General features: G+C 37.7%; 1 protein-coding gene across 4 annotated transcripts in view; it reads right to left on the minus strand.

Moving 5' to 3' along the window:
- Positions 1–15,483, minus strand: part of shank3a (SH3 and multiple ankyrin repeat domains 3a) — a 248,689-nt gene that overhangs the window by 59,913 nt on the left and 173,293 nt on the right. For all 4 annotated transcript variants that reach the window (XR_012337351.1, XM_065283593.2, XM_065283592.2 and 1 more), the window contains exon 12: positions 8,248–8,361. Coding sequence is in view for 3 of the 4 variants with exons in the window: in XM_065283593.2 (XP_065139665.1) it covers positions 8,248–8,361 (114 nt within the window). In the remaining variant the exon portion in view is untranslated. The remainder of the gene's footprint in view (positions 1–8,247; positions 8,362–15,483) is intronic.

Raw genomic sequence — 15,483 nt, forward strand, 5'->3', positions numbered from 1 at the left:
AGCGCACAGCGGGTTTTTCCCTCCACAGACGAACGTCGGCAAACTAGGGAATGAACTTGCGCTCCCTGGGCGGTTCAGCACAAAAAAGGAGGCGTGTTGCGGCGCAAACCATCCCTGATGCTATTTTGCAGTTTCAAAAAACAATTGCGCCACTGACCAAAAAAAACTAGTCTAAAGTCAGTGGCGCGTTGCGCGTGGTTCATTATGCTATTTTAAGGGCGCATGCTTGACCATAATGTATAGCGTTCACAACGCGCACACACTTTGCTTATCTAATCTACACAGAAGCAACAGTTATTTTTGCAAATCATAAATTGTTACAATAAAAAATATTAAACACATGAGATAAGGGAAATCATTGTGGTGAGCATTGTTGTGATAGTTTTTATTTATTGTGTGGCTGCGTTAAAAAATTCTCATGCAAATAACGATTAAAATATTTTCATAAGTTTGTTGTGTGGCTGTATTACGTTTATTTTATGTAAATAATAATTAAAATGTTTTCATAAGAAACCTTAATTTATATGAACTTGATTTGTAAGTTTACTTTGGGGTTGGACCTTGCGTGCGTTTCTTGGGTCCGATTTCAAAGCCCCCAAACCCTTTCAGCGGTGAGGGTGGACGCAGTGATGTCTTCTGCTGGCGTCAGGTCCTGTGTAGAGGCAGATCCACCTCCCGTTACCCGGCGTGCCCGATTTATGCTGGCAAGCTTGGGATTCCCCCGTCTACTGACATCGTAGCGCTTGGCGCAACGATGGGGATGCCAGCTAATGAGACAATTGTGGCTATTTCCTCTCACACCTGTTTAACCAATGCTGATTTGGGCGGGTTTCTCCTACCCCATACAAAACAACTTCTCTGTCTTTGACTGCTCTTACAAGAACGTCGGTCTCCTCGGCTGTGAACCGCTCCTGGCGTGCGCCTGGTAAATCCGTCATAATAATAGCAACCCGCCATGGAACTTGCGCACTTGCGTTTAAAGGGAATGTTGGATGACGTTCTGATTGGTTTATTTGACGTTACGCCCAAACCACACCTATGAATAATGAACCTACTTCAGATCAACCCCTTATTGATTTCCGCCTGGCGCAAGAGTTATTTCTCCCGCCGGGAAAATAGCAACAGCGCCCAAGATCCGCCCACAAAGTCACTTGCGCTTTGCGCTTCGCATTTGCATTTCAGATCGTTAAAATAGGGCCCCTAAGCGCATTGTCTAAAGCAAACGGCACACAGTCTAAACGAGTGTGTCCGAATCCACTTTTGCTAATTTAATGACGGGAAAAATGGTTTGTGCGCCAAGACACGGCCTAAAAGGGTTGTTCCTATTCTCCTAATGAGCAACGGGTGTGTTTTGGGGGCGTAACGTGCAATAAACCAATGAAAGTCTCAGCTCGAAGCCTCTTTAACTCTTTCACCGCCAGCGTTTTTAAAAAAAGTTGCCAGCCAGCGCCAGCGTTTTTCATGATTTTCACCAAAGTTTAATGCCTTCCAGAAAATGTTCTTCTTTAAATAAATAAACATACAATATACCAAATGAAAGAACAGACCCTCTGATTTCAAACAAAAAAAAAACGTTTCATCCTACCTTTAGTGGTTCCTTTGTAATCAGCTTTTGAATATGGGTTTTCATATTTTTCATATTTCAAAACACCATATTTTGAGCAAAAAGCAAAAATAATTCCATATTTGTGACTGACTTTTCATAGAGATCCCATTCAGAGCGATCTTTAAAACAGACACGGACATGCAGCAGCTTGCCATAGGGCAATACTTCCGGTTTGAAAAAGTTGCGGAAGGGCGCCACCTGGTGGATAATAGCGGTATTGCGGAAAGACGGAAAATCTCGTCATTGGCGGGGAAGCGTTTTCTCTTAATTGACGAGATATCTCGTCAATGGCGGGGAAAGAGTTAAAAGCCAGTTGCGCTGGCGTCATGACGATTTCCCTATTTAGATGGCGGAATTTGTAAACTGAAAAACTAAGCGGAGGAAGAAGACCACCAGTTTAAGATTGATATAAAAATAGGTCCTTAGGGTATAATATTATACCCAAAACGGTACAACATTTCAATGTGTTGTATATCCATAAAGGTACAAAAAGGAACCCTTGAGGGTACCACCCCAGTGACAGAATTTTTAAAAAACTTTTACTACATCTGACAGTGTGTATTCAGTATGTGTAAAAAACATATAACAACTAAATGTAACTTATATGGGTTAAACTATTGCCTCAAAAGTCTCAGTATGAGCACCAAATTAAATATCTTTGTGTGTGGATAAGTAAAGTTAAGTATATCTGAAAATAAAAATAAAAACATTTTAAATAGGGTTTCAAAGGCAGAACTGATTCAGAAATGCTAAAAGGGCTTTCATTTATATGGGTATTTCATTATAATCTATATAAGAAAACAACAGAAAACTACAACAAGCACTCATTTAAACAGCTACACTGTATGCCCGCTATTCAATGTTGTCCATGTGCTGAGATAAGCAACTTACAGAATAATCAATACACCTGATACAGCACATAGACCATTAACACTTAACCTACTGTGCCATAACATCAAGATGCTTTCTTACTTTCATCATTCTCAATGACCAGACATCCACAATAGGGTTCACACATATATTACATTAACATTAATCTACTCCAATTTTTATTTTATCGAGGAGAGTAATTTTGGAAACCATAATCAAACTTGCAATATTGATCAAATTTGTAACAATATCGAGAGCAATGTTTTGTTTTCTCCCTGTTTTGTACTTCAACATGAAATAAACATTCACACACACACCATCAGAATTAATGTTCGCTAATCTGACAGTCCATTGATCAAATATCATTTCATATATCCTGCTATTGATAAGATAAATACTCCTTATTTATTCAACAAAATCTGAATTGAATAGTGTAAGCATATACTGTGGCGGTAGCATGTTACAATCTTACTATCAGATAGTGATACCATGGTATTAAATACCATAATAAGATGTGCATACTATATTCCTACTGTAAAACCTCCATATTTTTTTAAAATGACACTTTCCTGTAAACAGAATAGGCCCTATGGTTGAATGAGGGTCTTTGCGGTAAATGTAAATAATTTATTCTGTAAGATTGGATCTTGAATTATTAACACACGAAACCTCAATTTATAAACTGTCATTTAAACTAAATGAATGTGTGTGTGTTTAGGAAAAAGACTCTTGATTACAATAAAAAATTTTCTATATAAAAACATTACATAGCAATATCAGGATTATGTACACATACAAAAATAAACTTTAAATCATTTTGGTAACACTTTACTTGAAGGGGTGTTCATAAGACTGACATGACAACCAACAGTCATTGAAGGAGATTTTATGCACATTTATGACAACTGTCTTTAAGTGTCATTCGTTCAATTATGTCATTTTGTAATGCAAAGATGAAATTGTTTGAGATGTCTTTGTTATGACAACTTGACATTAACCAATACATCATAACTTGTAATGACAACTTGACATTACCAATACAACCTAACTGACCACTTTTTACCAGTGATACAAATTGAATTAGTCATTAAAAGGTCATTAAGTGTTAATACTCTATCAAATAGTTTTATAACAACTTCATGAATATTCTTCAGTTCAAAATTAGTTTTTTACAGTTTCCAACAGGTGTTTAAGAAATAAAATCAATGATTCAATGATAATAATAATATTAATTGAAATTAATACAATTATATTTTATTGCATTTGGAGACTGATTCACCTAAAATTAAATGAAAACAGTACAATAATGGGTTAAGCATGCAGCGTTGGGTGCTATGCTGGAAAAGCTGTTAATTACATTAAATTCATTAATTAAATTAATTAAACGTTTAGTTCGTTTTTTTATATTGAGCGCATACATAAAGCTAAGTGTAATATTTTTACGTGTCTGTTGCATTTTGTAAAGGTATTTAAAATGATGTGACATAGTATTAAATGACAGTTTAATGTAATGTTAACCCATTAAGCTGGGTAGTTTCTTAAGTTTGATAGTTATTCTGCCATGTCATGTTTAAGACAGATTTATGACAAGTTACGATGTATTGGTTTATGTCAAGTTGACATAACAAAGACCTCGAAAAAAATGTCATCTTTGCATTAAAAAAATGACATAATTGAGCAAAAGAAACTTAATGACACTTGTCATAAATGTGAATAAAATCTCTTTCATGTTCGTTACATGTGTCATGTTATGATTATAAAGGCGTCATGTCCGTCTTATGAACACAGTGTTTTTTGTGGGTTTCCCTAAAAGAAAAACAAATTATAAAATTTAAGATAAATTGTGTTCTGAACAATTAATGGCAACAAAAATGCTTGCTTTTGTATTCAAGAGGTACAAATAGACATGATGTATTTACTTCGGCTCAACCGATGGCGTGGGTTTGGGGTGGGTGATGAACAGAGTATTAGAAACTTGTTTGTCTCTGGAGTTGAATGCACCTTTAGAGAGCTCCAATAATAAGTGATATTTCTTTCCTATGGGCTGCTGTGTACATGAGAAGAATGAGAAAGCAGAAAGAGAGAGAAAGAGAGTCTGCTAAAACAACATCAAACACGAGACAGCAAAAAAAAGAGGGAGTTTCTGCACCCAGACCCATAAATGAGCCTAAAAATAGCAACCAAACTATTTGGGTGATTCACAGAAGAATGACTCATCGACTGAGGCCTGGGCGGGGAGAGCGAGAGAGACAGAGAGAGAGAGAGAGAGAGAGAGAGTGTGTAGGTATGCGGGTCTGTGGGGATCTGTAGTATTTACTGATTCCAGACATGTCCATAGATTCCCGCTTCACTGCAGCACAGCACTGATGGAAATTCCAGCGTGTTTGTGCGCGTGTATAAATGCAATCTACACTAGCTGTACTGCATACTAAACAGGGTGCGGGTATTCCATACGGTATGAGCTGCGTGGGACAGTAACAGGGTTGCATAGAGCAAACAATAAAGAGTATATACTTTAAAGTTCTTTAAACATGGACAGTAAGATGCAGATCAAGTTTAAACTTACAAATTAATATAAACTTAGTACACATAAAACTGTGTAGAGAGAGAGAGAGAGAGAGAGAGAGAGAGAGAGAGCGATGAGATTGAAAGCGATGTTACTAGAAGTCACGACACAGCAATGCGCTCTGAAAGCAATCTGAAAGAACATTAGTTAGGCTTCACAATTTGACATGCATGACTGATATTGGTTTGGTAATCAATGTTAACACACGCACGTGCACACACACACCCTGAAATAAAGACTCCTTAGTTAACATTGCAGACATCTGTGTGCCTGTGCATTTACACACACATGCATATGCACAAACATGTACACAGTCAAACACATACTCAAAGCACATAAAGAGATTTGTTTAGCTAAGTTAATTGCACACAGGACTGTCTTCCTCGCTTCACTGGGGCGAAACATATTGCCTCCACTTTCGAAAAGCTTTCATCTGTTATTGCTGGATAAACGCTAACACACAAAGACACACACACACGCTCTCATTTTCAATCGCATGGCTCTTGATAGAGATTGACAGATGACGGGTTTGTCTTCACACATGGTTTAATTGACCGATAGCTGTTGACTAGTGTTGGCTCGGACGCATTGCATCACATGCACACACGAACAGATGCACTCATGATTACGCAATCCTAATACAGGCCTCCTGGTGGTAACGGTTTTAAAGAAGAGATAATGGAAATTAGAGTGTGCAGATACAGTACAAACACACACTACACACATTCACATGAAGTCAGTCTTGCAGTGAATCAGCCTTCAGTTTCAGACCAGTACAGTTTCTGGAGCTGTCCAGCACAACTGGTGCTGAATCTTACTCTGGCTTCAGCACTGCTTGTGCTGGACAGCTCCAGAAACTGTCTGTTTGAGTGTTGAACCCATAGACCAGGGCTATTCAATTAGTTTGTCATGGGGCCAGTTCATGAAATGCATCTTAAATGAGGGGCCGGTGATATATCAGTGATGATGACTACATTTTCCTACATTTAAACATACTATAATGTTTTATTTTGAAACGGCATAACAACAAAATCAGTGCATTGAACAATAGGCTTTTTCTACAAACATGTATTTTCAAACTGCAGACAACAACATTCGTGAATTGTTAGATGTCAAAGTAGGCTTTTTCTACATCCAGACATGTAATTTTAAAATTGCATAACAACAAAAGTGCATTGTAAGATGCACAAGTAAGCTTTATTCTACATTTAAAGAGGTAAATAAGAGTCATATCACACTCATTGAGAATTTAAAGGAACAGTATGTAAGAAATTTATATCAATTAATCATAAAATGACCCTGATATGTCACTAGACATTAAGAAATGATTTTCATTTGAAATACTTATATTACTGACAACAGTGGTCTGGCCAGGATATTGTCGTTTAAAAAGTGGAGTTGCAGCCCTAAACTGATGTTTATGTTGTCATTTTGTGTTTTGGCCACCATTTGTGTGATTGCAGTACCAGTTTTAGCCACAAGTTTTGTGATTGCAGTACCAGTTTTGGCCACAATCCTACATACTGTTCCTTTAACTCATTTACTCACTTCAGTGCACATAACAATAGTTAAAAAAGTTTATAATATGGAATTTTTTCACTTTTAGGGGCTTGTGCGGTACGCTTAGTTGAAACTTATTCAAGAGTTGTAAAATGATTTAAAAAAAAACTGTATTAGGTTTACACACATTTTTAAGAGATTGCAGAGGGGGAGCGTAATTTTTGCGTTGTATTTAACATGCAGTTTTTGTTTTCTGTAATTATTTAACAAGTTTACCTTGTCTGAAATATGAGATCAGGGGAAAATTAAGTGCCAAATCAAACATGGGTTAATTTGAGACACGGTGAAAGCCCAAATTAACCTAAGCACTATGCTACACCCAAATGTAAAGAAATACTTGCATGATAGCAATAGCAAATCTTATTTTAATAACAGCATAATTATGCCATCATTTATCACCATCAGCAGACATGATCTGATCAGTGTGCTACTGTAGAGACGATAAAACAAGCCCCAAAAGTACAAGTACTTAATGTGGTAACATCGAAATAATTGGTTTTAAAGAGCCAATTTTTAATATTCGATTCATGATTTCCTTTGGTGTGTGTTAGTTTGCAAAGGTACAAATCCCAAAGTCTACAATGATGCAAGTTATCATATTTAACTGAAACCTCTTTTCTAGGACTACAATGAACGTAAGGATTGTAGGCAACAGTTGACTTCTGCAGCAAGTTGACGTGGACTCGATGCGCATTATTATAATTCTGCCCGCTTTTGACTCACAGCCTGTAAGTTTATATTTTCATATTTAAAAAAAATTTGCTACTCGTATTGATAAGGAAGTAATTCAATCAGTATTGCATTGGGAGCTGATCTTTAAATATGATGAGTGTCACATTTCCGCGAGACACTAGAGGTATTCGGCAAATCACAACGCATTGGATAGCTGGCCAATCGGAGCACATCGCACCTTTCAGATTGATGAGCAAAATCAATGCGTTTCAGAGAGGCAGGGCATAGAGGAGCTTGGAGATGTTGAAAATAATGTGTTTTTTAAACCATAAACCACTCAAACACATTGTATTACACCAAATACCCAAAACTATGTTGTTTTTAGCAACGTAATACGGGCTCTTTCAGTAAAATATCTAATTCAATCAACCTCGCTATATTTGGCTACAAACTCCACACACTCTTTCAGCTATAAAACACATTTTTGTTAATGGGAAAACACCCTTGTGCTCATGGAAAAAGTCACATCTATAGCGGCGTAAAAGTGGTTTCCTGGCATCATTAGATCTTTCATTTGTAGAAAGCTCTCAAGGGATGGAGACTATACATCAAACTGAGCTCCCCTTTAACCTCTGCCATGTGTGTGTGTGTGTGTGTGTGTGTGTGAGTGTGAATTATTGGACATATGCCATGCTTTTCTTAAAAAAGAAAAAGTGTGGGAATTTTTCATGTCACTTTCTCACACTCTCCCGATGCATTTAAATGGGATGTTTAGTAGAGACACCAGCCTGCCAGAATGCAGTACAGAACTCTAAAAATGACAAACATCTTCAAAAAGAGTATAGAGATGAGACACTTGCTGGATGGATAGATAGATAGATAGATAGATAGACAGACAGACAGACAGACAGACAGACAGACAGACAGACAGACAGACAGACAGACAGATAGATAGATAGATACGTTTGCTTACCAAGTCGAGGATCAAACTGTCTCATCTGGACCTCCTCCACACATTCTGCAGGAAACCAGCCGGTTCTCCCTTTTACCGTGCCCTCCCAGAACCCACCTTCTCCTATACTTAACACTGTGATAGAAAGAGAGAGAAAAAGACAAAGAGAATGAGACGCTCCATGTCATAAACCAGCCCAGTCTCACGAAATGACGTACCTATAGACGGTTTCATTGGACGCACGTGATACACGTCTGGATCCGAACCTTACTTCCGGTTTCGTTTTTTTAATGGTCTGACTAGTTACTAAACTGATCTCTTGAACGAATGCCTCGTCAAAAATAACAAATGTTTTGGTTTCCTAGGTAATCTATTTGTTGTTTTTTTGCTTGTTATATAAATAAACTACGTTTAAAGAACTTTGTTGTTATTTATTCTTAGCGGAGTTTACCGGAAGTTACGTGCGGACCGTGACAGCCGCTTGTTTATATTGTTACTGCTGAAACGGTCTACAGTCACATAATTTTTTTATTCAGTTTTTTCGTGATACGGTCACGAATTTCCGTGTTTTTTCGTGATCGTATCAGAAAATTTCTGTTTGTGTGTCATTGTCACATATTGGTTACTCAACAGTTTTGTCCTATTTTCTTACCATTGTCGCTTCCAAAAAGTGAAAAGTGAAGCCAAAACATCTCGATCGCCCCCCAGTGACTGGTCCTAGTATAGGTCATAAACCCCGCCTCTCCCATGTTATTCTATGGGACTTGAGACCAACTAAACAATTTACTTACACTTCAATTATCTTTTTTCAAATCTGGTTTCTGTCATTTACTGTAGTTTTTATCACGCTGATGTAAATTCAAGTGTTTTAAAATAACTTTGTTTTTAGTTAGTTAATGCTATTAAAACGGTGGTGTCACGTCATTATTTACAGCTGTGATATGCGCATTCTGCAAGAGCGAGGGCGGGGCCTTGATTTTGCGGCTTTACTTCCTGCTCACTACTGCGCATGACTGGTCCCAAAATCGCTACTGCGCAGACTCAAGACCCAAGATGTCAGCGCCGTATTCACTTTTCACCAGTGGAAGAGAGCGAACGGGCGTCGTCCATCTTTTTTTTACAGTCTATGGTCGCTTCGGTTTAGGGTTAGATTTACATAAAATGTCATCCTTACTCTAACCCTAACGGCAGGTTTAAAATTTAGAAAATATTAAAAAGTAAATAAGAAAAAAATTTATAAACCAATACTTAACATGACATCCTAATGCAAACACCATATCTAACCCTAAACCGAAGCGAAAATGGTTTGAAAACAGGAAAAAGCAGTTGAGTAACCAATAAGTGACAATGACACATAAATAGAAATTCGTGATACGATCACGAAAAAACGCGGAAATTTGTGACAGTATCACGAAAAATAAATTAAAAAATTACGTGACTACGGTTTCAGCAGTAACAACATAAACAAGCGGCAGTCGTGGTCCGCACGTAACTTCCAGTAAACTCCGCTAAGAATAAATAACAACAAAGTTCTTTAAACATAGTTTATTTATATAACAAGCAAAAAAACAACACATAGATTACCTAGGAAACCAAAACATTTGTTATTTTCGACGAGGCAATTGTTCAAGAGATCACTTTAGAAACTAGTCAGACCATTAAAAAAATGAATCCGGAAGTAAAGTTCGGATCCAGACATGTATTGTGTCAGCGCACGTGCGTCTGATGAAACCAGCCTGTCAAGTATTTATGTGTACCTGGGTACAAGTTGTCCAAGTAAATGAGCTTAAAACTTAAAAATTTTTTTTTTTTTTAGAGTATTAAAGATTGTGTGCGCATGATCTCAGCAGTATCAACCCGGAGACCTTTTTTGGATAAAAGCTTGAAGAGGGAGAGCAGACGTAAGGAATGTTTTGTGATGCTGGTAGTACAGAACATTCTGCCCAAAGTAGAAAAACAAACAAAATTGTTGGCCACAAAGAATGCAAAGTACAGTGATGCAATGCATTAAATGTGGTGACCGCACCAGACAACCGAACATATACAGTCACATGTATCAAGTCCTGCAGCATTGTAGTTGCTAGGATACTGCAGTATAAAAGCATTGCGTGTGCAAGCGTGCATGTTTATCCAAAGTGTAAGGTGTGCGTGTAAAGTGGCAATTTTGTTGTTCCCATTGGCTGAAATCAATAAGCAACAATGCAAGTGTATGTACAGACCCACGTATACACACAGTGGGACTCATTCATGATCAGCCAGGTATTTAACTGGAGAAGCATTTTCAATTTCCCATGTGCACATATGAGTACTGTATGGTTATGTCTCTCAGTGGAGTATTTGTTTCTCACGCCCTTGTAATGCAATCACAATGAAAGTGCAGCTTTAGCATGTACAAGGCCAACGAATGATGTGTCCCCAATCGACCCATTCTTCCTTTTTCACACACACAGAGAAAGAGAGAAAGAACGACCAATTTAACCAATTATAGTCCATTATAGTCCATTTTTTAACAAGAGATTTGAAATTCTGTGCAGGAAGTAAGTGGTTTTAATGTTGATCTTACGAGCAGCATAACCATTAGAATATTATCACCTCAGTGCTGAGTGTTGCAAACACGCACACACATAAAAATGATGTCATTGCTGATAATGTCACAAGCAGTGGTAGCTCGTGACTGCTCATCAGAGGGGCACAAATTCAAAATATGTGTTCGGAGTACGTGTGTTGCTTGCGTTTTCAAAATATGTGTTTGTTGCGTCATGTGAACCATGTGCATCACGTGTTTTGTCAAAATAAATGCCTGCTGCACGCGTCAAAACCATTTATGATAAAAAAGACGCGCACGTTCACAAAATACACCCAAGACACTCACAGTAAACTCTGATTATGCATGAGATTATGCGAGTATCTGTCAAACGCAAGCGTCTCTTTTATCATAAACCCTTTAGACGCGTCTGCAGCAGGCATTTATTTTGAGAAGACACGTGATGCACATAGGATCACTCGACGAACTTTGCAGCGAGCGCCCTCGAAAAAAGAAGTCATCGGTCACCACTGGTCACAAGTAAGCATTTGTACAAATGGGGCTTGTAGGGTTATAAATGCAGGCAGTTAAGATATGCACATCTTATTAGTAAAGCTTTTAATTTTGAACATTTGGGTTAAGAACTATGCACACACGCAGCACAAATAACATGCCAACACAACACAACTTCCCCTAGCCAAACCCAAACTTGTGTCATTGTTTAAGCTGGACGTAAGTCAGAATTTATTTTATATTTTGGATTGGAAAAGAGTCATATTAGCTCTCACAGTGAAGCACAGAAGTATTTTGATATTAAAAATGACACACTTTACCTAACATTTACCCAATTACACACTTCACCTTTAAAGGTAAACTCTCGCACTTTCATTGTAGGCACATTTAAAGAGGTACAAAATATCATGTCCAACTAAATTGCTATTGTTTACTTTACAGCAACTATTAAGAATAGCACGTCCATGAAGAATTGGGGCAGCCTCAACAACATCCTTCAGTCCTTTAAATCTGCACTTGTTATACATAACCTCAACAAACCCGCACAAGAGTGTTTACAAAGCACCAGGAGTAGACCCTACGGGCCTCTCCAACACCGCCGCCTGCTCGGACACGGTTGACATATTGGAAACAGGCCTTTCCTCATGCTGGCAAATGGCACCGTGGGAAAACCATTCGCCAAGTTCTCAGCGTCAGTCCTTGACCATCAAGCGGCAGCCGGTGGAGGCAGGCGGCCACTTCGAGCTCTCGACAGAAGGACCGTTGTTACCGAAAAGAGGGGTCAGTGTGTGAATTTGATGAGAGTATCACAACGCTTCATTATAATCAGCTACAAAGCTTCTTTCAGTCTGAACAAGGATTAAAGTGAGTACTGTTAATTCACACTGCACGTCAACTTATACAATTTTACAAAACAAATGAAGAGACAGTGTATGTTGGATGTGAATAAGTATGGTTGGATAGAGTAAAAAGAGACATCCTGTTAGTGTTAAGCAGACCGCTGTTGTTATTCAACAAAGACAATCACTTTAAAGAGGTCATTCACAGGTAACTGATACAACTGAATCAAATCAAACATGAATGAAACAACTAGGGATGGGCATTTGATTAAATTGTTTTAGTCGATTGTCGGGAGAATTAACGATCGACTATCGATTAATCATTAATATTTTTATCATAAAAAATAATTATTTAACTTTTATAATTCAAAATTTGTTGAATACAAAAATACAGCGCGTTTTCCTCCGTAAGACTGGCAAACAGTTAAACTACATTTAGCTAGACAAACGGAACTGAAATAAAAACGGAAGGTCACAGATAACGGAGTATGGTGTCAAATATTGCACCCTGGTGGTAAAATGTTGAACTGCTGCCACACAGTGAAATTCATTTAATTGCTTCAAGACACACGCTACGCTAGGCAACGCAACCTGCATTAGATAAAAAAAAGGATTCGATTAATCAATTACAAATTAACGTCATCGACTAAATTCTTAACGATGAATTATCGATCATCGATTAATCATGCCCATCCCTAGAAACAACTAAACCTGAATGAGCGTAACTAAACCCCTGGTCATGCAAGAAAAGTGGGAAGACCCTAACAGAGATAAAGCGGACGAACTGAGCTCGTAACAAGTGTGTGGTGAGATCGTAAAAAGGGCGTGGTGAGCTTGAACCTGCTTACGTAGGGTCAAACCACCTACATGATGCAGTACCGCAACATCCAACAGGACAATTCAACTGCAGTAGCCACCGTTCAACCTGAAGAGGGCAGCACTCAGATGATTTTACACTATATCTTGTTCTATTGAAACACTTTATACCATTGTTTCTCAAACTTTTTCAGCCCAAGGACCACTTCATCTTCCAATTTGTTTCTGAGGACCACCTAACAGAATCCCACTCTAACGCCCACCCCAAAACAACAAAATAGGAAGGATACGCTAAATTTAAGTTTAATATGAAACTGTTTCAAGTCAAAAACTAATTTTTTAAACACAAATGCAATGCTATGTTCAGAAATTATTATATGATTTTATTTTATTTATTATTAATTCATAAATGCACGTTATAAACGACTTAGACTCATAATGATTTTAGATTGATAACGGACTTCTTACTGACCGAAATGCCATAGTACACGCACAGTGCATGAAACACAGAACCGCGATGCAGAATCGATTTTAGACAGATCTTTTTAATGGGACACGCGATATATTGTTACAACCCTAATACATACTGTACAAAACAGTAACATGATATAATTTTTTTAACTCTTTCACCGCCATTGACGAGATATCTCGTTGATCAAGAGAAAACGCTTCCCCGCCAATGACGAGTTTTTCCGTCTTTCCGCAATACCGCTATTATCCACTAGGTTTAAACCGGAAGTATTGCCCTATGGCAAGCTGCTGCATGTCCGTGTCTGTTTTAAAGATCGCTCTGAATGGGATCTCTATGAAAAGTCCGTCACAAAAATGGAATTATCTCTGCTTTTTGCTCAAAATATGGTGTTTTTGCAGAAACCTACCCATATTCAAAAGCTTATTACAAAAGAACCACTGAAGGTAAGATGAAACGGTTTGTTTATATATTTGAAGCTGGCAACTTTTTTAAAAAACGCTGGTGGTGAAAGAGTTAAAAGGTGTGGTTTTTATTGCAGTAACAGATTTTACTGTTTTACTGCAAAAATGCTGTAAGAACTTTTCATTTGAGTTGACATAAATAAAAAATGTGTAAATGATGAACAACTTTAGTAAAGTATAAATAATATACTACCTAACAGTATACAAATAAAAATTGCTTTACATTACAACAATTGAGGGAATTTATTATTTCTTTTGAATTAACTTTTGATGATTATTTAAGTTAAGTAGGCTACTGTAGGGCTGCACATTATTGGGTAAAAAATTATAATGCAATATGTGACCCTGGACCACAAAACCAGTCACACGACCAGCATAAGCTGGTAGCTGGTTTTTGCTGGTTTAAGTTTAAGCCAGTAGCTTGTTTAAGCTGGTCCTCCCAGCCTGGCAAAGCTGGTCAAGTTAAAATGACCAGCTTAAAATGTGACCAAAACACAGCTAGACCAGCTTAAAAAGTGACCAAGACACAGACCAGCTTGCTACACCAGCAATACCAGCTAAAACCAAGTTGGGGGACCAGCTAAAACCAGTTCACCAGCTTATGCTGGTTGTAGCTGGATTTTTCATTAGGGTGGTGTTTAAACATCATCTGAAAGTTGAATAAATGATCTTTCTATTTATGTATGGTTTCTAAGGAACTATTTGAAAATCGGGAATATGAGGGTGTAAACTGCCTTTAATGTTGTCCAAATAAAGACCTTAACTGCATCGACTCACAAAAATAACATTTTGATATATTTACAGTACGAAATTTACAAAATATCTTTAATAAATATCCCAATGTTTTTGATATCAAAGAAAAATTATTCATTTTGACCCGTACAATGTATTGTTGGTTATTGCTACAAATATACCTGTGCGACTTAAAGGTAGGGTCCATGATCTCTGAAAGCCAATGTTGACATTTGAAATCACCTAAACAAACACCCCCATACCCCATTAGAATCTGGACCTTCTTTTGATAGACCCGCCCCACACATACGCAACCCAGGCAACGATGTTGATTAGTAGACACGCACCTTACTGCTGATTGGCTACAAGTGTGTTTTGGTAGTCGGCCTGACTCCCTTTTTCAAAGTGTTTATCAGATATTGTGCACTTTGCCTTTAAGACACTTTGTGGTCCAGGGTCACATATTTTAGTTTTTCAGTAATGTATATTGTGATATGAGAAATCCTGAATGAAGATTTATTTCGATAATCCACTTTAGACAAGTTACTAACTATAAGTAAGTAAATTAGAAGACTGCATGTTTACTTTATTTATTTTGATGTGTGCATGCATGGCCATGCTCCAAAATCACTATGAAGAACACGTGAAGTCCTCTTCAACACAACCAGTAAATAGATGAGTCTAGTGCTACATTAAGTGCGTGTGTGTGTGTGTGTGTGTACTAGAGCAACTGTGCGTGTTCTGCTCGGTTAACCATCTTATTAACTTGATATGTAATAAAGTTTAATCTGAACTGCCAGTTGACTTGAGTATACACGTCAATCACTTGCTAATCAACTGGGTTGAATCCGCTCTCTCTATATAAATAGAACGATAGCCGCGAATCGAAATTTCCAAACC

The sequence above is a fragment of the Paramisgurnus dabryanus genome, chromosome 9, assembly GCF_030506205.2.
Source record: "Paramisgurnus dabryanus chromosome 9, PD_genome_1.1, whole genome shotgun sequence".
Lineage (NCBI taxonomy): Eukaryota > Metazoa > Chordata > Actinopteri > Cypriniformes > Cobitidae > Paramisgurnus > Paramisgurnus dabryanus.